The sequence below is a fragment of the Mobula birostris genome, chromosome 2 (assembly GCF_030028105.1).
Source record: "Mobula birostris isolate sMobBir1 chromosome 2, sMobBir1.hap1, whole genome shotgun sequence".
Classification (NCBI taxonomy): Eukaryota; Metazoa; Chordata; class Chondrichthyes; order Myliobatiformes; family Myliobatidae; genus Mobula; species Mobula birostris.
This window is the reverse complement of record NC_092371.1, coordinates 162,937,254-162,961,383: the sequence shown is the minus strand read 5'-3', so window position 1 is coordinate 162,961,383 and position 24,130 is coordinate 162,937,254. Positions and strand designations below refer to the sequence as shown.

Genomic DNA, 24,130 nt, shown 5'->3' with positions numbered 1-24,130 from the left:
AGGTAATGTTCGTGGGTTTGTGGACTGTTCGGAAATCTGATGGCAGAGTGGAAGAAGCTGTTCCTAAAGTGTCGAGTGTGTGTGTTCAGGCTCCTGCACCGTCTTCCAGATGGTAGTAATGAAAACGGGGCATGTCCTGGATGGTCCTTAATGACGGGTGCCACCTTCTTGAGGCATCACTTTTTGAAGATGTCCTTGATGTGGTGGGGTGGTCAGCGATTCCCAGGGGATGATAACGATAAACATAGAAAACCTACAGCACAATACAGGCCCTTCACCCACAATGCTGTGCTGAACATGTACTTCAGAAATCACTTAAGAGTTACCCATAGCCCTCTATATTTCTAAGCTCCATGTACCTAACCAGGAGTCTCTTAAAAGATCCCATCATATCCACCTCCACCGTCGCCAGCAGCCCATTCCATACACTCCCTGCGTAAAAAAACTTACCCCTGACAGCTCCTCTGTATCTACTTCCAAGCACCTTAAAGCTGTGCCCTCTTGTATTAACCACTTCAACCCTGGGAAAAAGCATGATGTTGTGAATCTTCAAAGGGAGCCTTCAGCACATCCTTTAATCTTTTCCTTCTGTCTCCCTGATGATCATGAGCTTGTGCCTGTTATGTTGGACAGTGAGAGCCGATTGGCTGTGAATCTGTAACCATCAGGATAGTGGATTTCAGCTCAACTCCAGTTTTTAGTGATAGAAATATATGCTGAAGACAAGGATTTAGGACAAATTCAATCTTCTTCCTCAGTATTTCCTCAGGAATAAGAATAACTTGCTTCCAAAGTAAAGACTGTTCAAGAGCTTGCGTTTGATTTGGAAGTTTGGTGTTGGCCATTTGAACAGCTATGCTCGCCCAATCTAATGTACAAATGTGCTGTCACAAAACAGGCAGTTTTCTGGCTATGCCGTTGTACTTGTACAGAGTAAGCACTTTTTTTAACCTTACAAAAATCTGCCAACTTTTGGAACTCCTCCTCTTTGAAAATTGTGTGGGATATAGAGCAGTTGGCACTTTTTTTTGTTGCTTACATTGTTATTTGTGGAGTGTATGCCTTAACTTGTCCTGATGAAGGGTCTCATTCTGAAACATAAACTATTTTCCTGCCTAACCTGCTGAATTCCTTCAGCATTTTGTGTGTGAAGCCTTAATCAGTAGAGTCATAGAGTACTACAGCACAGCAGGCCCTTCAGCCCATCTAGTATATGGCGAACTATTATTCTGCTTAGTGCCATCGATCTGCACCTGGACGGATCATAGTCCTCCATAAACCCCTGCTTCATGCACTTATCCAAGATGTTGTATTTGAACCTGCATCCACCATTTCCGCTGGCAGCTTTCACCACCCTCTGGTTGAAGAAGTTCCCCTCAATGGAAAGTTATCAAAGGGTAAAAATAGTGCATTGTTTCCACTAGTCATCAGGTAGTTTGCCAGCTTCTTCCTATCAGTGGTACCAAAATAGGATAGTTCAGATTTGACCAAATAGGTCCAGGATTGCATTTTAACACATAATAAATTTCACTGCTAACCAAGCATATTTTTATTGGCAAAATAATTTAGAGCTTCAGACAATAGAGTAATAGAGGTTTGAATAAAATAGAAAAAACATTTATGACAAATGTCAGTTGCTGAATTCAATCAGAAACAGGCAGAATAGCCTTAAAATTCTCCTTAATGGAGACATCGATCATGGAACAACACCCTTTGCCAACTCACTTACTGAGTTTACAGTGGCATGCAAAAGTTTGGGCACCCATGGGCAAAATTTCTGTTACTGTGAATAGCTAAGTGAGTAAAAGATGAACTGATTTCCAAAAGGCATAAAGTTAAAGATGACACATTTCTTTAATATTTTTTATTTAAGATTACTTTTTTATTTCCATCTTTTATAGTTTCAAAATAACAATAAAGAAAAAGAGCCCGAAACAAAAGTTTGGGCACCCTGCGTGGTCAGTATTTAGTAACACCCCCTTTGGCAAGTATCACAGCTTGTAAACGCTTTCTGTAGCCAGGTAAGACACTTTCAATTCTTGTTTGAGGGAATTTCACCCATTCTTCCTTGCAAAAGGCTTCTAGTTGTGTGTGATTCTTGGGCCGTCTTGCATGCACTGCTCTTTTGAGGTCTATCCACAGATTCTCGATGATGTTTAGGTCGGGGGACTGTGAGGGCCATGGAAAAATCTTCAGCTTGCACCTCTTGTGGTAGTCCATTGTGGATTTTGAGGTGTGTTTAGGATCATTATCCTGTTGTAGAAGCCATCTTCTTTTTATCTTCAGCTTTTTTTTTACAGACTGTGTGATGTTTGCTTGCTGAATTTGCTGGTATTTAATTGAATTCACTCTTCCCTCTACCAGTGAAATGTTCCCCGTGCCACTGGCTGCAACACAAGCCCAAAGCATGATCGATCCACCCCCGTGCTTAACAGTTGGAGAGGGGTTCTTTTCATGAAATTCTGCACCCTTTTTTCTCCAAACATACCTTTGCTCACTGCGGCCAAAAAGTTCTATTTTAACTTAATCAGTCCACAGGACTTGTTTCCAAAATGCATCAGGCTTGTTTAGATGTTCCTTTGCAAACTTCTGACACTGAATTTTGTGGCGAGGACGCAGGAAAGGTTTTCTTCTGATGACTCTTCCATGAAGGTCATATTTGTGCAGGTGTTGCTGCACAATAGAACAGTGCACCACCACTCCAGAGTCTGCTAAATCTTTCTGAAGGTCTTTTGCAGTCAAACAGGGGTTCTGATTTGCCTTTCTAGCAATCCTATGAGCAGTTCTCTTGGAAAGTTTTCTTGGTCTTCCAGACCTCAACTTGACCTTCACCATTCCTGTTAACTGCCATTTCTTAATTACATTATGAACTGAGGAAACGGCTACCTGAAAACGCTTTGCTATCTTCTTATAGCCTTCTCCTGCTTTGTGGGCATCATTTATTTTAATTTTCAGAGTGCTAGGCAGCTGCTTAGAGGAGCCCATGGCTGCTGATTGTTGGAACAAGGTTTGAGGAGTCAGGGTATTTATAAAGCTTTGAAATTTGCATAACCTGGCCTTTCCTAATGATGATTTAGTGAACAAGCCATCGCCCTAACAAGCTAGTTAAGGTTTGAGACTTTGATAAAGGTTATCTGAGAGCTCAAATCTCTTGGGGTGCCCAAACTTTTGCATGATGCTCCTTTCCTTTTTTTCCATTCTAAAATTGTACAAAACAAAAATAATACACTAATCTTGCTTAAAATGTTGAAAAGAATGTGTCATCTTTAACTTTATGACCTTTGGAGATCAGTTCATCTTCTACTCACTTAACTATTCACAGGAACAAGAAATTTTGACCAGGGTGCCCGAACTTTTGCATGCCACTGTAGTCAGAAGCAGGCAGAATAGCCTGAGAATAACATTTTATACAGAAGTGTTTCATGGAGTTGCATTCTTCATGCTTATTGTGATTCAGAGAGCAATCATTTCATTCTCCTTTACAGTCGTGTAATAAGGAATGATAATGAACAATCAGCAAGCCTGAATCATTGACCGTGGAAACAACACCTTTAGCTGAGAGTCTGCAGAAACAGGCAGAACAGCCTTAAAATAATCTTCCAGAAAGTCATCGACCATGGAAACAATAGCCCACAGCCTGCGCTGAACAAGAGAACCCACAGTTACATTAATTCTATTTTATTCTTCTACCATTCCCATCAAGATACCACGTCCCCCCCGCCCCCCACACCCCAATTCCCTCAGAATAGTTTCATTAGCAAAGAACGTAAGACGGGCAAAAGTAAAGAGCAATGGACTGATATAAAAGAGAACTCCAAAATCCTGTCTGGGCAGATACAAAAGAACAGAACCAGTGGGCTAATTAGTACCATGGCTGCAAATTCTCTCACAGAGGGCAAAGGTGTTGAGCCAATGTCTTCTATCTGTCTTCCTAGAGAAAAGGAAGTTAATGGGCAGGACAGGGATGGTGGAAGTGGATATAAAAGACAAGATAAAAATAGACTGAAAAGGTGTGCTAACTAGGTCGCTATCAGTCAATGTTAACAAATCACCCCGGCGAGTGTGGCTCGGGAGACAAATTGGAATGAAGGTAATAAAAACTTTGCAAACCGGTAGTTATCCTTGGGATTATCAGGTTTAAACCCCTCCCCCACATCCACTACCAATTCTGCTGAAATGCCCAAAGTTGAGGGCAGTGCAGAGGGTGGTAAAATAAACCTAGTAATTCCAAACCAGTCAACCTAACCCCGGGGAGGGGGGGAGAATAAATGTGATCTGAAGTAGCAGAAGTCAATAAGATATGGATTTGTTAAAACTTTGACAACTTGGTGAACACGGACAAGTAGATGTTTCTGGCTTCTGCCCCCTTCCTTTCCAGACCTGATGAAGGGTCTCAGCCCGAAAATTGACCATTTATTCCCCTCCATAGATGCTGCCTGACCTGCTGTGTGTTGCTCTGGATGTCCAGCGTCTTGTGCTTATGAGCAGACGAATATAGGTATTGGTTTATTATTGTCCTAAGACACAGTGAGAAGCTTGCCTTGCATATTGTTTACACAGTGCATTCTGCTAGAATAAGTTGGAACAATAACAATGCAGAATAAAGTATAAAAGTTACCAGAAAAAGTGCAGGTAAATTAAACGATAAAAGTGCAAGATCAAAATGAGATAGATACTGAGGTCAGGAGCCCTTATGAAGCCTGTACAGCAGTCTGATAACAGTGGGATAGAAAATGTTCTTGAGCCTGCTGGTACGTGCTTTCGGGCATTTGTATATTTTGCTGAATGGGAGAGGAGAGAAGACAGAATCAGAATTATTATCACCAGCATGTGATGTGAAATTTTTTAACTTAGCAGCAGCAGTTCAATGCAATACATAATATAGAAGAGAAAAAAATAAATAAAATAAAAAAATAATAAATACATAAATCAATTACACTATACGTATATTGAATAGATTAAAAAACGTACAAAAAACAGAAATACTGTATATTAACAAAGTGAGGTATTGTCCAAAGATTCAATGTCCATTTAGGAATGGGATGGCAGAGGGGAAAAAGCTGTTCCTGAATTGCTGAGTGTGTGCCTTCAGGCTTCTGTACCTTTCACCTGATGGTAACAGTGAGAAAAGGGCATGCCCTGGGTGCTGGAGGTCCTTAGTAAAGGATTCTGCCTTTCTGAGACACCGCTCCCTGAAGATGTCCTGGGTACTTTGTAGGTTGGTGCCCAAGATGGAGCTGACTAGATTTACAACCCACTGCAGCTTCTCCTGGTCATGTGCAGTAGCCCCTCCATACCAGACAGTGATGCAGCCTGTCAGAATGCTCTCCACGGTACATCTATAGAAGTTTTTGAGTGTATTTGTTGACATACCAAATCTCTTCAAACTCCTAATGAAGTTCAGCCACTGTCTTGCCTTCTTTATACCTACATCGATGTGTTGGGACCAGGTTAGATCCTCAGAGATCTTGACACCCAGGAACTTGACACTGCTCACTCTCTCCACTTCTAATCCCTCTATGAGGATTGGTATGTGTTCCTTCGCCTTACCCTTCCTGAAGTCCACAATCAGCTCCTTCGACTTACTGACATTGAGTGCCAGGTTGTTGCTGCGACACCACTCCACTGGTTGGCATATCTCACTCCTGTATACCCTCTCGTCACCACCTGAGATTCTACCAACAATGGTTGTATTGCCAGCAGATATATAGATGGTATCTGAGCTATGCCTAGCCACACAGTCATGTGTATACAGAGAGCAGTATATAGGACTAAGCACACACCCCTGAGGTGCGCCAGTGTTGATCGTCAGCGATCACCAATCTGCACAGATTGTGGTCTTCTGGTTAGGAAGAGTGAATGTCCGGGGTTGTTGAGGTCTTTGACTATGCTGGCTGCTTTACTGACGCAGGGAGAAGTATAGTCAGAGTCTATGGGGGGGCGGGGAGAGGTGTGGTTTGGGGGTATACCAGAAATGTGCAGCAGAGATTGTATAAAAACCACCATATTGGTTGAATTATACTACACTTTGGTTTGGATGACACAGCCATGGGAACATTTTCCAATACACGCCCCAACAGTCAGTGTCTCCTTCATTGCTAACACTTGAGACAAGCCCAGGGGAAGTCTATGGCCAACTCAGTGGGGTGGTGGGCCACTTCCACCACAAACTCTTTGACGTCCACTTCTCCATTATGTCCTGTGCTGTTTTGGGGAACCTGAGAAATGAGATGAACACCAGATCTTTTTGTTTTACTGAATGCAGCCTTGGTGGAACTGATTCAGATTCTATTTATTTATCACATGTACATCAAAACATACAGTTAAATACACTGTTTCCACTGACTAATGCAACTGAAGAAAGAGCTTCTTCTGATGGTTTTCTATGCTGTCCTCTTCGATGTTTTAATTTGATTCTGGAGTTTACCAGTTTGTGCTGGAAGCAGTTATCCAACAGACATTGGCTACATCACCAAAGACAACTGGCAATGAGGTGAAGGTAGACAATCACTGGGGCAGATGTACAGTACACACATCATCTCTATCCATGGTGTCTTTCACCGAGAGCTTCCTGCAGGGCAGACGATGCACTGGAGATGAAGACCTAGAGTCCTTCATCAATGGATCACTGGATTCCGTGATGAACCCACTCCTACCATACCCACAGTCGGACTTCCTGTGAACCAGCCCATCGACATTCGCTGAGCCCACAGCTGGTATTCAGCCTGAAACCATTTTCACAGTTAATCTTCTTTTGTTCCACTTAGTGTCTTATTTTCTTCCTTTTAAGTCTGGAATGACTCTCCAAACTTTTGTAATCACAAAAGCATTCAGTTGCATCAGGCAGTCATTTGCAGTATAATATTTTGTGCATTTATGTAATGCTGTTCAGTGGAATAAAATCTTTATCTAGTGGGGACTATCTGAAAAAAAACATTCTCTTCCTTACTGTTTGATGCCAAGGTCTCACAAGCAGTCGAAGGAAGCAAACAAAAAAAAATGACAAAGTAAAGAGGGCACGAGTATTGTAGCAGGCAACACTGAAGGCTGAAGGTAACAGTGGCTGAGACAGCAACTGACTGAATGAATTAAAACAATGAAGGATTTAACAAGAGATAATGTATTCTGATGTTTCACTCCTTTGTGATTATATCTCGCCTTAGTTTACAATTTACAGTTCATCCTGCTGAATTATTTTTGGTACAAAAACAAGTTTATTACAGTTACTGCAAAAAAAATCACTATAAACTACAATAGCTAAACAGCAACTAAATGAAATATTCCCATCCTCAATCAGGATACAATATATCTCCCTCCTACCCCCAGTGCCCACCGCTCCTGGAACACCTCCAAGATGCCTGCAGACACTGTGTGTTCTTTTCCCGGGAATACGCTGGCTTAATTGCCAGACAGTCAGCTCGGGTGGAGCCCTCGGCTGCCCACCTCCATGACACACAGATAGATAGTTAACCAAGGCCCAGCAGCATGGCCACCGAGACACGCTCCTGTTGCCATGGCCTTCTCAGCACTGGCTGACCAAGTATGAAAGAGATGGTGCTTAAAATGGAACCTGAAGGTGAGGAAGTGCCCCGTCCTGCTGAATTACTGTGGTTCGAGTCCATGGCCCTGTTGTCAGCCCAGACTGCCACTGGGCCCCATCCCATCTCGATGTTACAGCAACTGCTCTGCCCGTGACTACAAAGGACTGCAGAGAATTATGGACACAGCTCAGCATATCATGGAAACTTCCCTTCCCACTCTGGATGAGGAAATCTGTGGATGCTGGAAATCCAAGCAACACACACAGAATGCCAGAGGAAAGCAGTAAACAGTCAAGGTTTTGGACCAAGACCCTTCATCAGGGCTAGTGAAGGTCTCAGCCCGATATGTCAATTGTTTATTCTTTTCCATAGATGCTGCCTGGCCTGCTGAGTTCCTCCAGCACTTTGTGTGTGTTGCTCCCCTCAATGGGCTCTGCATACACCTCACTGCTCGGTAAAACAGCCAGCATCATTAAAAACCCCACTCACCTTGGGCACTCTCTTTTCTCCCCTCTCTCACTGGGCAGAAAATACAAAGGAATTAAATCCCATACCACCAGGTTCAAGGTCACTGTTGTAAGATAACTGAATTATTCTTTAGATTCTTAACTTCACAATCTTTCCCTCAGACATCATTGTCTACCTGTATTGCACTCTCTCTGTGACTGTAACATTTTATTCTGCATTCTGTTACTGTTTGACACGCCACTACCTGAGTCCACCATTGTAATGAATTGATCTGTCATTATCAGTGTGCGAGACAGGTTTTTCATTGTACTTTGATAAATAAAACAATAACATATCAATTTACCAGTGTAGTGCATGGCCCTGATGTGAGTTTGGTTCAGTTTATAGCGCACAGCTCCATTGTTACGCCCACAGTCTTTCTTCAAAGCCAGAGGATGGTGCTTTTCAATCCTACTCCAGTGCCCTGATTCCAAGCTCTTAATAAACCCATTGCTTGCAATATTCAGGAATTATTCAATTGTGATTTAGTATTGTAATATTAGTGTTAACAATAATGCTTCAACCTCTTCAATGCACCTTATGCAACTTGCCTCTACCACCACACTGGCAGCATGTTCCACACATCCACCAGTCCATGTATTTAAAACAAAACTACCTCTGACATCCCCCTTGCACTCTCCTCCAATTACCCTCAAATTAAGCCCTCTCGTACTGGGCCAAATGTTGCAAGAGATAAGAAGGTACAGGCTGGTACCATAACAGGATGGAGAGGTACTGGGGTCAAAATTGTTATTTTTTTGAAAGGGTCTTAAAGGGCATTAAGAGGGCTACCTTCTCTGAGGCTGGTTTGCCACGTGGTAACAGTGGGAGGGAGGGAGAGACGGGGGGGGCAAGGGAGGGAGAAGGGGAAGGAGAGAGGGAGATGGGGAGAGGGAGTGAAGGAGTGAGGGGGTGGGGGAGAGGGGGGAGGGGGGAGGGGGGGAGGGGGGAGGGGGGAGGGGGGAGGGGGGAGGGGGAGGGGGGAGAGGGGCGAGAGGGGCGAGAGGGGGAGAGGGGGAGAGGGGAGAGGGGGAGAGGGGGAGAGGGGGAGAGGGGGAGAGGGGGAGAGGGGGAGAGGGGGAGAGGGGGAGAGGGGGGAGAGGGGGAGAAAGAGAAAAGAGAGAGGGAGAGAGAGAGGAAGAAGGAGGGAGCGAGAGACTGGAAAAGATGTCGGACACTTGCATTTCTCTCTGTCAGGATACTGTGTGGTGTAGCTTAGTGACTGGTTGATTAGTATTATTTTCTCTCTTTTACTACTTTATTAACTATTTTCTCTCTTACTGTACTTTATTCTTTATATAATCAGGCAATTTGTTATGATATTCAATACGTAATGCGTTTGAGGAAACCTCTTGCTGTTGAATTAGAAAAGAACAAATTTTAAGATACTTAAAATGTTCTGAAAATCTGATGGGCACCAAGACTAATAACTAATACATCTTCTAATTCCTCATTTATGCAATTAACAGAATTGAATTTCTCAGCCACTACGATGGGATTTAATTAATATGCTCTGGAGCATTACTGCAGGGCTGCAGATTATTGGTGCTCTGACATACCAGTATGTCAGCATACTCAGGAGGAGAGGGAGATAGATCTGTAATATTCTGCCAGTGAGGAGGTGGGGGTGTGTGTGGAGGGGCTTGTGAGAAGTGCTATTACCACCAAGCCCACACTGATTTAAGAATACTTGCAGCACAGAGATTTCGTTCTGTTTACCTTACCACATCTATTTTGTCTGAGAAATAAATTAAGGGGAGGGACAACACTGGGGGTGTTGTCAAGAATTAGATCAGCCACGAGTGCAAATTAGTAATTTCTCAGTGCAAGTTATTTCACTGTTTTACCTGCAAGTACACAAAGGTATACACTCAGTGTCCAGTTTATTAGGTACACTTGTACACTCGTTCAATAATGCAGAAATCTAATCAGCCAGTCGTGAAGCAGCAACTCAATGCATAAAAGCATGCAGACATGGTCAAGAGGTTCAGTTGTTGTTCAGACCAAACATCAGAATGGGGAAGAGATGTGATCTAAGTGATTTTGTCCATAGACTGATTGTTGGTGCCAGATAGGGTGGTTTGGGTATCTCAGCAACTGCTGATCTGGGATTTTCATGCACAACAGTCTCTAGAATTTACAGAGGAATGGTGTGAAAAACAAAAACAACCAGTCAGCAGCAATTCTGTGGGCAAAAACGCATTGTTAATACAGAGGAGAATGGTCAGACTGGTTCAAGCTGACAGGAAGGTGACAGTAACTCACATAACCACTTGTTACAACAGTGGTGTGCAGAAAAGCATGGCTGAATGAACAACTGTCAAACCTTGGAGTGAATCATCTATAGCAGCAAGAGACCACAAACGTGCACTCAGTAGCCACTCTGCATACAGCATAAAAAGAGACCATTCAGCCCAATGTCTCCATTCTGACCTTACTATACATCAGTCATAGCAACATTTCCTCTCCCTTCCATCAGGGTTGATTCCTGATGAAGGTGGCAGAGTTTGTCATCAAAACATCAATTATAATTGATACCTGTAACCGGCTGGAAGCCCAAGAAGAGTTTATTCGTCATATACGCCAGGACAGCACTAGGTCCTTTTTCATTTCCCCTCCCTCTTCTTATCCAGCTTCCTCTTGCTACCAGTCACCTCACCCATTCCACAGGGCGGCAGGTCTCACATGCACCTTATTGTTTTGCTGAACTTCACTTCCCCTATAGCTGTTACACTTTATTCTGCATTGTTATTGTTTCATCTTGTTCTGCCTCAACGCACTGTGCAGTGATTTGAGCAACACAAACAAAGATTTTCAACATCTGCAGCATCTCCTGTGTAATGATCTGATCTATATAAACAGTGTGCAAGGTAAGCTTTTAATTGTATTTTGGTACATTCGACATTAATAAAACAATTCCAATGCTCTCCGAGGAGAAGGAGTTTCACTCGAAGTGATTTGACTTATTAGAGACGATCCCATATTAATGGTCTGTGCTTTTGGTTTCTCCTAGAAGAGGAACTGTCACCTTCTGATTAATCTAACTGACACACCAAACTGTAAGTCCAGAGACATAAAGAGATGGTGCATGCAAACAGGCTCTTGTGCCCACATCAGGCTGTGCCGACCGTCAACCACCCAGTTACACTGATCCTATTTGTTAATTCTCCTCGCATCTCACTGCCACATTCTTTCACTCACCTACACACTACAGCAGCAAATTAACTCATTAACCAACATGCGAGGAACCAGAGAATCTGAAGGAAACCCAAGCGGTCACAATAAAAAGGTGCAAACTCCGCTCAGGTCAGAGCTGAACCTGTCTCTCTGGGACTGACAGGCCATGGTCCTGCTAGCTGCGCTGCCCACTTGTTTGATACGGATTCCTCTCGACACAGAGAATCTCGGAATTCTTCAGCAGGTCAGGCAGCATCAGTGGGGTGAGGCATAGAGATAATGCTTCAGGTCAAAGACACTTCATTAGAGATAAAGAACACAGAAGTAGAGCACAGTACAGGCCCTTCGGCCCACAATGTTGTGTTAACCCTTTAACCTACACCAAGATCAAACTAAACCTTCCCTCCTACATAGCCCCCCATTTAGCTATCATCCATGTGCCTACCTAAGAGTCCTTTAAATGTCCCTGATGTAACTACCTCTACGATCACCCCTGACAATGTGCTCCACGCACCCACCACTCTCTGTGTAAAAATACCTACCTCTGACATTCCCCCCCCCCCACCCAATACTTTCCTCCAATCATCTTAAAATTATCTTGTTTTGTATTAGCCATTTTGCTCTCGGAGAAGTTGGTGCAGTCCATTCTATCTATGCCTCACTGAGAAGTGCATTATCATTTTCCGCACTTCTATCTAGTCTCCTCTCATTCTCCTTCATTACAAAGATAAATGCCATAGCTTAACCTATCCTGATATGTTTTCTAATCCAGACAGCATCCTGGTAAATCTCCTCTGCACACTCTCTAAAGTTTCCACATCCTTCCTATAATGAGGCAATTAGAAATGAACACAATACTCCAAGTGTGGTCTAACCAGAGTTACCTCATGGCTGTTGAACTGAATTCTCCTGGCTAATGAAGGATAATACAGCGTACATCTTCTTAAAAACTCTATCAATTTGTGCAGCAACTTTGAGGGTGTGGGGGGGATTTATCTGGGAGAAGGAATGTGACACGGTGGAAGTAAAGGAAGAGTGACTAGCACAAGCACAATGCACAATGGTGGTGTTGGCTGAGAGAGGGTGGCGAATGGATGGCTGGAGGGATGTCAATAACGAAAGGATAATTATTTCTAAAATCCCAGGAAGGCGCCGAACACTAGCCTCCCTGCCATCGAAGACATCTTGAAAGGCAATGCCTCAGAAAGGTGGCTTCCATCCGAGAGGAAGGTACAGGAACTTGAAGACATACCCAGCGATTTAGAAACAGCTTCTTCCACTCCGCTATCAGATTTCTGAACAGACGGTGAACACTACAAGGGTCCTGACGAAGGGTCTCGGCCTGAAACGTCGACTGCACCTCTTCCTAGAGATGCTGCCTGGCCTGCTGCGTCAACCAGCAACTTTTATGTGTGTTGCTTGAATTTCCAGCATCTGCAGAATTCCTGTTGTGAACACTACTTCACTATTTTTGCACTACTTACTTACATTTTAAAATATATATTCCCTTTTTGTTATTTAATGTATTGCCTCAGAACGAGAAATTTCATGGCATATGTCAGTGATCATAAATCTGATTTTGATTCTGAAGTACTAAATACTCCTAATCATTTGACAGTAAATGCTCCGTACATGAGATGGTTAAATTCTGTGGTAAGCCTTGAAGGTTGTAGTGTACCAAGAAAATGAGAGGGTCTTACTTAAGTTTACATTGAGCTTCACTGGAACATTATGGGAGGTCAAAAAGAGGTAGGTGGGGAACTAAACTGACAGGCCCAGAGTAATGAACCTCAGGACCACCCCTGTAGACTGAATGTTCCACAATCAGGGCAAGCAATCTTCAATTGGCTTCTCCAATGTAGTAGGGAGCACATCGATAGCACCTGGATTTAATAGTCATTTGGAAGCAGTGCAAGTAAATTGCCTGAAAGTTCAAGGTAAACTCTTTATCAAAGTATGTATATACTACCTTGAGATACATTTTCTTTCAGACATTTACAGAAAAATAAGGAAATACAATAGATTTTTTGAAAAACTGTACATAAAGACTGACAAACATCTAAAGTGCAAATTGCAAACAAATTGTGCAAATAATAAATAAAAATAAATAACTAAATAATGCATGACTTGTAGAGTCTTTAAACTGAGTCTTTAGTTACACAGGTCTCTTCACCTGTACGGAATATTTATGTCCCTGGTCACTGGGAAAGCAGCAGGCAGAATGGCAGGTGTAAAAATCCCCTGTAGTTACACAGGAAGATGTCATGAGACAGGGAGTACATATGAGTGGAGATGGAACGGTTTCTCTCTGAAATGCTACCAGGGGAGAGGGGAGCGGGGAGCAAAAGGCAAGGTGTGTTTGATGCTGACGTCAGGTTGGACAAGTTGGAAATTGCTGAGGGTGGCCCACTGAATGTGAGAACTGTCTTTCTGCAGTGAGACGTGTTTGAAAGCAGGATTCTGAGGAGATCAAAGAGACATGGCTATCTACAGTGGAGGGGAAAGGATGGCTGAGGTAAATGACATCAGATGGACTGGAGTGGAAGCTGAGAAAGGAGGTTGCTTTTCTGCACTAATAATTCTGGCATCATCCTAAAGATTAGCTCTATCTGTCACGTGTACGTTAAACACACAGTGAAATGCGCTGTTTGCGTCAATGATCGCCACAGTCCAAACATGTGCTGGATAGCTCGCAAGTGTCAACACGCTTCCAGCGCCAAAACAGCATGGGCACAACTTACTAGCCCCTAATAGCCCGTATGACCTTGCAATGTGGGAGGAAACTCGAGCACCCGGAGGAAACCCACAGTCACAGGGAGAACGTACAAACTTGTTACAAACAACAGGGCGAATTAAACCCCAATCACTGGCACTGTAACGCATTAGACTAACCACTATGCCACCTATCCTGCTTATAATAATAGAGGTCTGAACTGTAAATGTGAACTAATTAACACGCTGCCCAAATTTGACATGAAAATTCAGCTTTTGAAACAAAAATGTGAGCAGTGCTTCATGACTTTGTTTCACAGTTAACTTCACGTTAAAAAATGTTGGTTTTGTATTCATTTCAGCAGCTCCAATGCCAGCACATCTTTCCTTTGATAACGGGCCCAGAACTGCTTGTTATATTCCAAGTGTGGTCTGACCAATGTCTTCTAAAGCCTCAGCATCACACCCTTGTTTCTATTTCTCTCGAAATGAATGCTAACATTGCATTTGCCTTCCTGACCACTAACCTAACCTGTAAGTTAGCCTTTAGGGAAACCTGCGCAAGGACTCCAAAGTAGCTTTGCAATTGTTTTTTGAATTTTCTCCCTGTTTAGAAAATAAGTCTATTCCTTTATTTCTTCCACCAAAGTGCAGGAAGCGCACTTCCCTACACTATATTCTAACTCAGCGGCCCCCAATCACCGGGCTGCAAAGCATGTGCTACCGGGCCACGAGGAAACAATATGATTTGGTGATAGTAATCAGCTGCACCTTTCCTCATTCCCTGTCACACCCACTGTTGAACTTGAACGTACGCGAGGTCATTACCCGCGCGTCATCCATGTCAGCGCGGGAAGGAGATCAACTCCTCGAGCTTGCAAATGACGACGGGCTGAAAAATATCTTTGACATAACATCTCTGCCGGCATTCCGGATCAAAGTCAAGGCTGAATATCCTGAGATAGCCACGAAAGCACTGAAAACGTTGCTTCCATTTCCAACATATCTCTGCAATGAATGCAACAAAAACTAAATTGCGGAATAGACTGGACATAAGGAACCCCCTTCGAGTATCACTGTCTCTCGTCACCCCTTGATGGCACCGTCTTGTTGCAGGGAAACAAGCCCAGGGCTCCCACTGATTCAGCAATATTGGTGTGTTGCAATGATTTTATATGTTCATACAAGGAAAATATATGCTGTGTTTAATACCCAAACGTTACTTAAAATGTTATGATGCTATTGACTTATATAACCATATAACAAATACAACATGGAAACAGGCCATCTCTGCCCTTCCGGTCCGTGCCGAACGCTACTCTCACCTAGTCCCACCGACCTGCACTCAGCCCAAAACCCTCCATTCCTTTCCCGTCCATATACCTATCCAATTTTTCTTTAAATGATAATATTGAACCTGCCTCTACCACTTCTACTGGAAGTTCGTTCAACACTTACTTCAAGCTCCCCTGTCCTCCCCTGATAATTGACCTATCACTGTATTCATGCGAGGAAAATATGCGCTGTGTGTTTAATATTAAATTCATTAGATAAACCCCTTTGGACACGAAATTGAGTGTATTAGCCACTTATCACCTATATTCCGGTCGTGATTAACACCCCCCCGCCCCGAACAGAATCGCCAAAAACGACTTGTAGAAAAACATCGGCATGTACACGCATGCGCAGGTGACGCATGCGCACTGGTGGCCGCACAAGGCTTCATGGTCATTGTAGTCTTTCTCAGGGTAAACACAATGTATTTGACTGCTACTCTTGTCTGTTGGCAACCTTACCCCCACTCCCGGGTCCGCCGGTCCGCAAGAATATTGTCAATAATAAACCGGCCTGCGTTGCAAAAAAGGTTGGGGACCACTGTTCTAACTGACACTTTTTTGCCAATTCTCCCAATCTAAGTCCATCTGTAGACTCCCTGCTTCCTCAACACTACCTGCCACTCCACCTATCTTGGTATTATCTGCAAACTTGGCCTCAAAGCCATTAATTCTATCATCCAAATTGTTGGCATATGACGTGGAAAGAAGTGGTCCCAATACCAACTGCAACAAAACACCACTAGTCACTGGCAGCCAACCAGAACAGGGCCTCTTTATTCCCACTCTTTGCCTTCTGCCAGTCAGACAATCTTCCATCCATGCTAGTATCTCTTCTGTAATACCATGGACTCTTTTCTTGTTAAGCAGCCTCATGTGTGGCACCTTGTCAAAGAATTTCTGAAAATCCAAGTAAACAACACTCAACACTCAAAGCTGCTGCGCGGGTTGACTCTGTGGTTAAGAAGGAATACAGTGTATTGGCATTCATCAATTGTGGGATTGAGTTTAGGAGCCGAGAGGTAATGTTGCAGCTATATAGGACCCTGGTCAGACCCCACTTGGAGTACTATGCTCAATTCTGGTTGCCTCACTATAGGAAGGACGTGGAAACCATAGAAAGGGTATAGGATGTTGCCTGGATTGGGGAGCATACCTTATGAGAATAGGTTGAGTGAACTTGGCCTTTGCTCCTTGGAGCGACGGAGGATGAGAGGTGACCTGATAGAGGTGCATAAAATAATTGTGTGGATAGTAAGAGGCTTTTTCCCAGGGCTGAAATGGCTAGCACGAGAGGGCACAGTTTTAAAGTGCTTGGAAGTTGGTACAAAGGAGATGTCAGGGGTAAGTTTTTTTTTACGCACAGAGTGGGAGTGCATGGAATGGGCTGCTGGCGACGGTGTTGGAGGCGAATACAATAGGGTCTTTTAAGAGACTCCTGGATAGGTACACGGAGCTTAGAAAAATAGAGGGCTACGGGTAACCCTAGGTAATTTTTCAGGTAAGGACATGTTCGGCACAGCTTTGTGGACCAAAGGGCCTGTATTGTGCTGTAGGTTTTCTATGTTTCTATCACTCCCTGGCTAAAGACATTCCTCCTCACCTCTGTTCTAACGGGATGTCCTTCTAGTCTGACACTGTGTCCTGTGATCCCAGACTCTCCCACTAATGGAAACATCCTTTTCATGTACAATCAATATAGGTTTTCTATGTTTCTAACATCCACTGACTCTCCTTTCTCTATTTTGCAAATTATTTCCTCAAAGAATTCCAACAGATTTTTCAGGCAAGGTTTTCCCTTAAGGAAATAATGCTGACTTTGGCCTACTTTATTATGCGCCCGCAAGTACCCCGAAACCTCATCCTTAATAATTGTCACACAGTCTACACACCGTCCTTACACATCTGAAGAAATGAAGGATGCTTATGTGAGAATGCTGTTCTTGCTCTACAGTTCCGCATTCAACACCATAACTCCCTCCAGGCTCAACAAGAAGCACAGAGACCTCAGCCTTCACCCTGTCTTGTGTAGCTGGATCCTGGACTTCCTGTCGGATTGCCGGCAGATGCTAAGAGTGGGCTCCCTCACCTCTGTCCTTCTGACACTCAACACTGGTGCCCCTCAGGGCTGTGTACTAAGCCCCCTCCTTTACTTCCTGTATATCCATGACTGTGTTGCCACCCACAGCACCAATCTGCTAATTAAATTTGCTGACGGCACTACACTGATTGGCCTAATCTCAAATAATAACGAGGCAGCCTACAGAGAAGAAGTCATCATCCTGACACAGTGGTGTCAAGAAAACAACTTCTCTCTTAATGTGGCAAAAACAAAGGAGCTGGTTGTGAACTACAGGAGGAGTGGAGACAGGCTAACCCCTATTGACATCAATGGATCTGGGTTTGAGAGGGTGAACAGCGTTAAGTTCCTCGGCATAAACGTCACTGATGATCTTGCGTGGTCTGTACATACCAGCTGTGTGGTGAGAAAGGCACAACGGCGCCTGTTTCACCTCAGACTGTTGAAGAAGTTTGGTATGGGCCCCCAAATCCTAAGAACTTTCTATAGGGGCACAATGACTGGCTGCATCACTGCCTGGTATAGGAACTGTACTTCCCTCAATCGCAGGACTCTGCAGAGAGTGGTGCAGACAGCCCAGTGCATCTGTAGATGTGAACTTCCCACTATTCAGGACATTTTCAAAGACAGGTGTGTAAAAAGGGCCCGGAGGATCATTGGGGACCGGAGTCACCCCAACCACAAACTGCTCCAGGTGCTACCATCCGGCAAACAGTACCGCAGCATAAAAGCCAGGACCAACAGACTCCAGGACAGCTTCTTCCATCAGGTCATCAGACTGTTTAATTCATGCTGACACAACTGTATTTCTGTTATATTGACTATCCTGTTGTACATACTATCTATTATAAATTACTACAAATTGTACATTGCACATTTAGACAGAGACATAATGTAAACCTTTTTATTCCTCATGTATATGAAGGATGTAAGAAATAAAGTCAATTCAATTCAATTCATCTTCTACACCTCTATCAAGTTATCCCTCTTCCTCCTTCGCTCCAAAGAGAAAAGGCCTGGCTCGCTCAACCTGTCCTCATAAGACATGCTCTCTAATCCAGGCAGCACTCCTGGTAGATCTCCCCTAACCTTCTCTAAGCAACCAACAAAATCACTAACAATGAGGTATGGCACAGTGGTGCAGCAGGTAGTTCAGCTGCTTTACAGCTTCAGTGACGCTAGTTTGATACTGACCCCACGTGCTTCAAGCTAACACATTCATTCTGTCACTGTGCGGGTTTCCTCCAATATTCCTAAGGTGTGTGGTCAGTAGATTAATAGCCACTCTAAGTTGATCCTAGTGGAAGAACTATTGGAGTGGTGTTGATGTTGGGGCGGCACTGTTAGTGTAACCCAGCAGTCAGGGTTCAATTCTCACCACTCCCTTGTAAGGAGTCTGTATATTCTCCCTGTGACCAGGTGCTCTGGTTTCCTCCCATATTGCAAAGGCATATGGATTAGGGTTAGTGACCTGCGGGCATGCTGTGTTGCTGCCAGAAGCATGGCACCACTTGAGGACCGCACCAGCACATATTCCGACTGCACTGGTCACTGATATTTCCATGTACCTGTGACAAATAAAGCTAATCTTCAAGCTTTTGAAGTTAATGGGAGTAGGTCACAGGGAAAATTCGTGGGGAGTGGCATTGCTCTGGGAGCTGGAAGGGACTCAATGGGCTGAGTGGTCTCCCTCTGTATGATTAAGTTAAACTCTACAGCACCGCAACATTGCTCCACCTCTTCAGTCTCCTGTGTGCAGCAACCCTTCTGCCACCCAGCCTCCCACATCACTGTTCATCACCTTGCCAAATTCCTGTGGCTCATTAAGTTCAAGGTAGCAACAGTGACTCCACGGGAGCACCCCGTAGGTGCCAGTTGGCGCATTAGCCCGCGATCACTAACAGAAAAGAACAACTACTTCAGAGATCTCTAATTTGCGTGTTGTCACTGCAGGAGGAGACACTACAGTGAGGCAGCGACAGAAGCGAGCGTGTTAAAGACCAGGGAACTTACTGGAACCAAGAACTTCTTCACCTCCTCCAGGGCGTGGCTCATGCGTGAATATGCCTCTCCAGCTGGGACAAAGACTTCAATCAGCACGTGGAGGTCATCCCCTAAATGTGCGTACTTGGCCTCTCCACTTTTCCTCAGTTCTTCTTCCTGCCCAAAGAACAAAAATGAATGAAGGTTTTTAACATAGAAAGGAAGCACATGTATTCACAGAACGCAGACCAGGAAGAATTCTCAGCCTACGTGTGGTGGCCAATTTGCAGGCAGGACCAATGGACAGCAATGATCATTGGCTCTTCAGGGGACTTCATGAGTTCAGGGATGTTCATCCCTCTCATCAGTCTGCTTGCTGCCAGCCACAGACATCCTCAGCCAGCTCGGTCAGTGGTGGTGTTACCGAGCCTCTTTTGGTAATGGACGGTGAAGTCCCCATCCAGAGTACATGCTGTGCCCTTTTGTGTCAATAAGATTGAAAGAGTGAGAGAAAATTGACAAGGATCTTGTTGGAACTTGAGGACCTGAGTTATAGGGAAAGGATGATTAGGTTAGGACTTCATTCTTTTGAATGTAGGCGAATAAGGGGAGATTTGATAGAGGTATACACAAATGTGAGGGTGTACATAGGGTAAGAGCAAACAGGCTTTTTTCATGGAGGTTGGGTGAGACACGAACTAGAGGTCATGGTTTAAGGCTGAAAGGTGAATTATTTAAGGGAACCATGAGGGGAATCTTCTTCACTCAGAAGACAGTGAGAGTATGGAACGAACTACCAGTAGAAATGGTATCACAGGTTTGATTTCAAGATTTAAGAGTAATTTAGATATCTACATGGATGGAAGGGTTTTGGAGGGCTATGGTCCAGGTGTGTGTGAATGGCATGAGGCAGAATAAGAGTCTGGCACAGACTAGATGGGCTGAAGAGCTTGTTTCTGTATTAAAGTGCTCTATGACTCTAATTTTAGTGTCCTTCTGAGGAGATAAACTGATTCACTAGCTGAAGGAGAGCAATAGGGATAATGAACAGGATTTAATTTGTGACAATCTGCAGTCCCTCGGTAGAACATGAGCTTGTATCCCTGGATTATTAACTCAAGACACTGGATTAGCAGATTTGCAGTGTAACTCTACAGTGCTTTACACAGACACACATCTCCTCTCTCCACAGATGCTGCCCGGCCTTCTATTTTGTTACATTTACAGTGGTTGGACAAAATCCCAAGTCCCAGTGATGTCTGACTCATGTCAAGGGAGTTCTGCATCATAGTTCATTAGGAATGAATGACTAGATCCAAATTTATTTCATCCCACTGAGATTATTTATTATGGTACACATTATCATTTATTATACACTCAGTATTATCTGTCTATGAACTTGCACAGTTTGTTTTCTTCTGCACGTTGGTTGTTTGTCAACCTTTGTGTGTAATTTTCATTGATTCTATTGGGATTCTTAGTTTACTCTGAATGCCTGCAGAAAATGAATCTCAGAGTAGTATATGGTGACATATACGTACTTATAATGAATTTAATTTCAACATTAAACTACAAGCTTTGTTTAGCATAGCTGCAGGGCAGGCATTAAAAACAAATGGTGACAATATTCTAGTTAGAGAAAAACATGTAGAGAACCAGAGTGGTGAGAGAGGCAGAGACATTAGGGCCATTTAAGAGACTGTTAGATAAGCACACGGACGATTGAAAAATGGAGGACTATATGGGAGGGAAGGATTAGATTAAATTTAGAGGAGGTGAAAAGGTCGGCACAACATGGTGGGCCAAAGAGCCTGTATTGTGTTGTAGTGTTCTGTGTTCTATATACAAAGTGCTGGAAACAGGCAACATCTGTGGGGAGAGAAACAGTTCACAGTTCAATTGCAGGATGCTTCTGATGGAGTCAGATCTGGAACACTATTTCTCTTTTCACAGATGCTGTCTGACCTATTGAGTGTTTCAAGCATTTTCTGCATTTTATAATTTCAGAATTCCATCATCTTTTAATTTTCATTAACAATTTTAGTTTGTTGGATTGTTAAGTACAGCACAGAAATGGGCCCACTGCCTTCTCACCGATTGTCAAAGACATATTTGTACTAATCTGTTTATTCTCCCCATCCTCTCACTCTCCTCCTGCAGGTTCTACCACTCGCCTGCACACTAGTATTGACTCACAGGCGTCAATTAGCCTGCAACTCTTACATGGTTGTCATGTGGGAGGAAACCAGAGTATCCGGAGGATATCCAAGTGGCCACAGGGAGAACTGTACTTTCACCAGACAGAGAGCCCCCCAGGTCAAGATCGAACTTGTGCTGCTGGAGTGGTGAGACAGCTGCAAGATCTACAGCACCACACTGTGCTGCCCTCACTGACCCACATTGGCCGCATTTTCACTTTAAATTTAAATAACTAGAACTAGAGGTCAAAGGTTAAGGGTGAAGGGGCAGCTTCTTCACTCTGAGGGCGGCGCGAGAGTGGAATGAGCTGCCAGCGAAGCGGTGAATGTGGTTTTGATTGGAATGTTTAAGAGAAGTTTGGATAAATACACAGAGGGGAAGGGCACAGAGGGCTATGACCTAGGTGCAGATCGGTGGGACGAGGGAGAACAATAGTTCGGCACGCACTAGACGGGCCAAAGGATCTGTTTCTGTGCTGTAGTGCTCTATGGCTCTGTGACTCCATGGCTCCAAACAATCTGGACATAACTCTGAGCAACTCTGTGTAAGGAATTTGCCAGGGAGGGATGAGGAAGACAAAACATGGCCCGTGTACAAAAGGGAATGTGAAGTGGATTGGTCCTCATTTTAAAACCTTCCGTAATTCTCTTCCTGGAATGATAATTGTGGTGTGCAGGAAGGGATGAGAGGATGAGATTTGATAATGGATCACTACTAAGTCAGCACAATGAACAGGAACATTTAACCTCATTTTACCAAAGTGTTCTGATGAAATCAGACTAAAAACATACACACAGTAACGAGTACCCTGACTGGTTGCATCACGGCCTGGCATGGAAACATCAATGCCCAGGAATGGACAAGTCTACAGAAAGTGGTGGACACGGCCTAGTCCATCACAGGCAAAGCCCTCCCTGCCACTGAGCACTTTTACACGGAGAGCTACCCCAGGAAAGCTGCGCCTATCATCAAAGACACCCACCATTCAGACCATACTCTCTTCTTGCTGCTGCCACACCAACAGGTTCAGAACAGTTATTAGCCTTCTACCATCAGGCTCTTGAACTGGCATGGATAACTTCACTCACCTCAACTCTGAACCGACTCAACACCCTAAAGGCTCACTTTCAAGGATTCTAGACAACTCACGTTCTCAGTATTATTTCTTATTTACACAATTTATCTTGTTTGTCAATCTCTGCTGATGCATAGTTTTTCATAAGCTCTATTGTATTTCTTTATTTTTCCTGTAAATGGTTGTTAAGAAAATGAATCTCAAGCTTTTATACGGTAACATATACATATTTTCATAGTAAATTTGCCTTGAACTTTGAATAGCTCGGAAAAGAGAACACCGCCTTAAACTATCTGAGTGAATGACACCACACCAAACCCTTCTCTGGACTTTAGCTGCCAGGAAATCTAATATTAAATGGTAAAAGAAAGGTCACACTGGAGCAGGAACACGTTTAAACAGAGCCTAATCTGAGTTAAATGTTTGTGGTTTAGAACTGCAGAACTTCCCAGAAAACCTGAGGACCTGAGTTATAGGGAATCGTAAACACAAAATAATCTGCAGATGCTGAGGTCAAAGCAACAATCACAACACGCTGGAGGAACTCAGCAGGTCGGGCAGCATCCGTGGAAAAGGTCGGTCGACGTTTCGGGCCGGAACTCTTCGTCAGGACTGAAGAGGGAAGGGGCAGAGGCCCTATAAAGAAGGTGGGGGGAGGGTGGGAAGGAGAAGGCTGGTAGGTTCCAGGTGAAAAACCAGTAAGGGGAAAGATAAGGGGGTGGGGGAGGGGAGGCAGGGAGGTGATAGGCAGGAAAGGTGAAGAAGGAACAGGGGAAAGTTTGAATAGGTTAGGACTTTATCCATGGAGTAGCAGAATGAGGGGAGATTTGATAAAAGTGTTTAAAATTATGAGGGGTATAGACAGGGTAAATACAATCAGGCTTTTTCTACTATGGTTGGGTGAAACTAGAACTAGCGGTAACACACATAAAGTGCTGGAGGAATTCAACAGGCCAGGCAGCATCTATGGAAAAGAGTACAGTTGACGTTTTGGGCCAAAGCCCTTCAGCATTTTGTGTGTGTTGCTTTGGCATCTGCAGATTTTCTTGTGTTTGTGCTAGAACTAGAGGTCATGGGTTAAGGGTGAAAGATGAAATGTTTAAGGGGAACGTGAGAAGGAACTTCACTCAGAGGGTGGTGAGTGTGGAAGAAGATGCCAGCAGAAAGTGGTGGATGTGGGTTCAATTTCAACATTTAAGAGAAAATTGGATAGTTACATGGACTGGTGGGGGAGGAGTGGCATCAAGAGCTACGGGTCCATGTGCAGATGGGATAGGCAGAATAATAGTCTGGCGCACACTAGGTGTGCTGTGGTGTTATATGACCTTCAGAACATTAGCAGTAAGTAAGGCTTCATCTTGAGAGTCAGAGTACTTCAGAAATGTTTTCTGCCTGGGTGTTATATAAGCTGGTGTGCAGGGACTGGAATAGGGAACTCCCTCATCTATGTTCATGAAGGCAAATTCTTTTCCCAGGTTTACAAGGATGTTGAACTCACACCTAGATGTAATGGCTGAGTTAA

The 24,130-nt window shown here is 43.8% G+C and overlaps 1 protein-coding gene across 3 annotated transcripts in view; it reads right to left on the bottom strand.

The window, feature by feature from the left end:
* The window catches only part of khdrbs2 (KH domain containing, RNA binding, signal transduction associated 2), a 545,499-nt gene that overhangs the window by 235,664 nt on the left and 285,705 nt on the right, over positions 1 to 24,130 (bottom strand). For all 3 annotated transcript variants that reach the window (XR_011889050.1, XM_072278088.1, XM_072278072.1), the window contains exon 4: positions 19,365 to 19,511. Coding sequence is in view for 2 of the 3 variants with exons in the window: in XM_072278088.1 (XP_072134189.1) it covers positions 19,365 to 19,511 (147 nt within the window). In the remaining variant the exon portion in view is untranslated. The remainder of the gene's footprint in view (positions 1 to 19,364; positions 19,512 to 24,130) is intronic.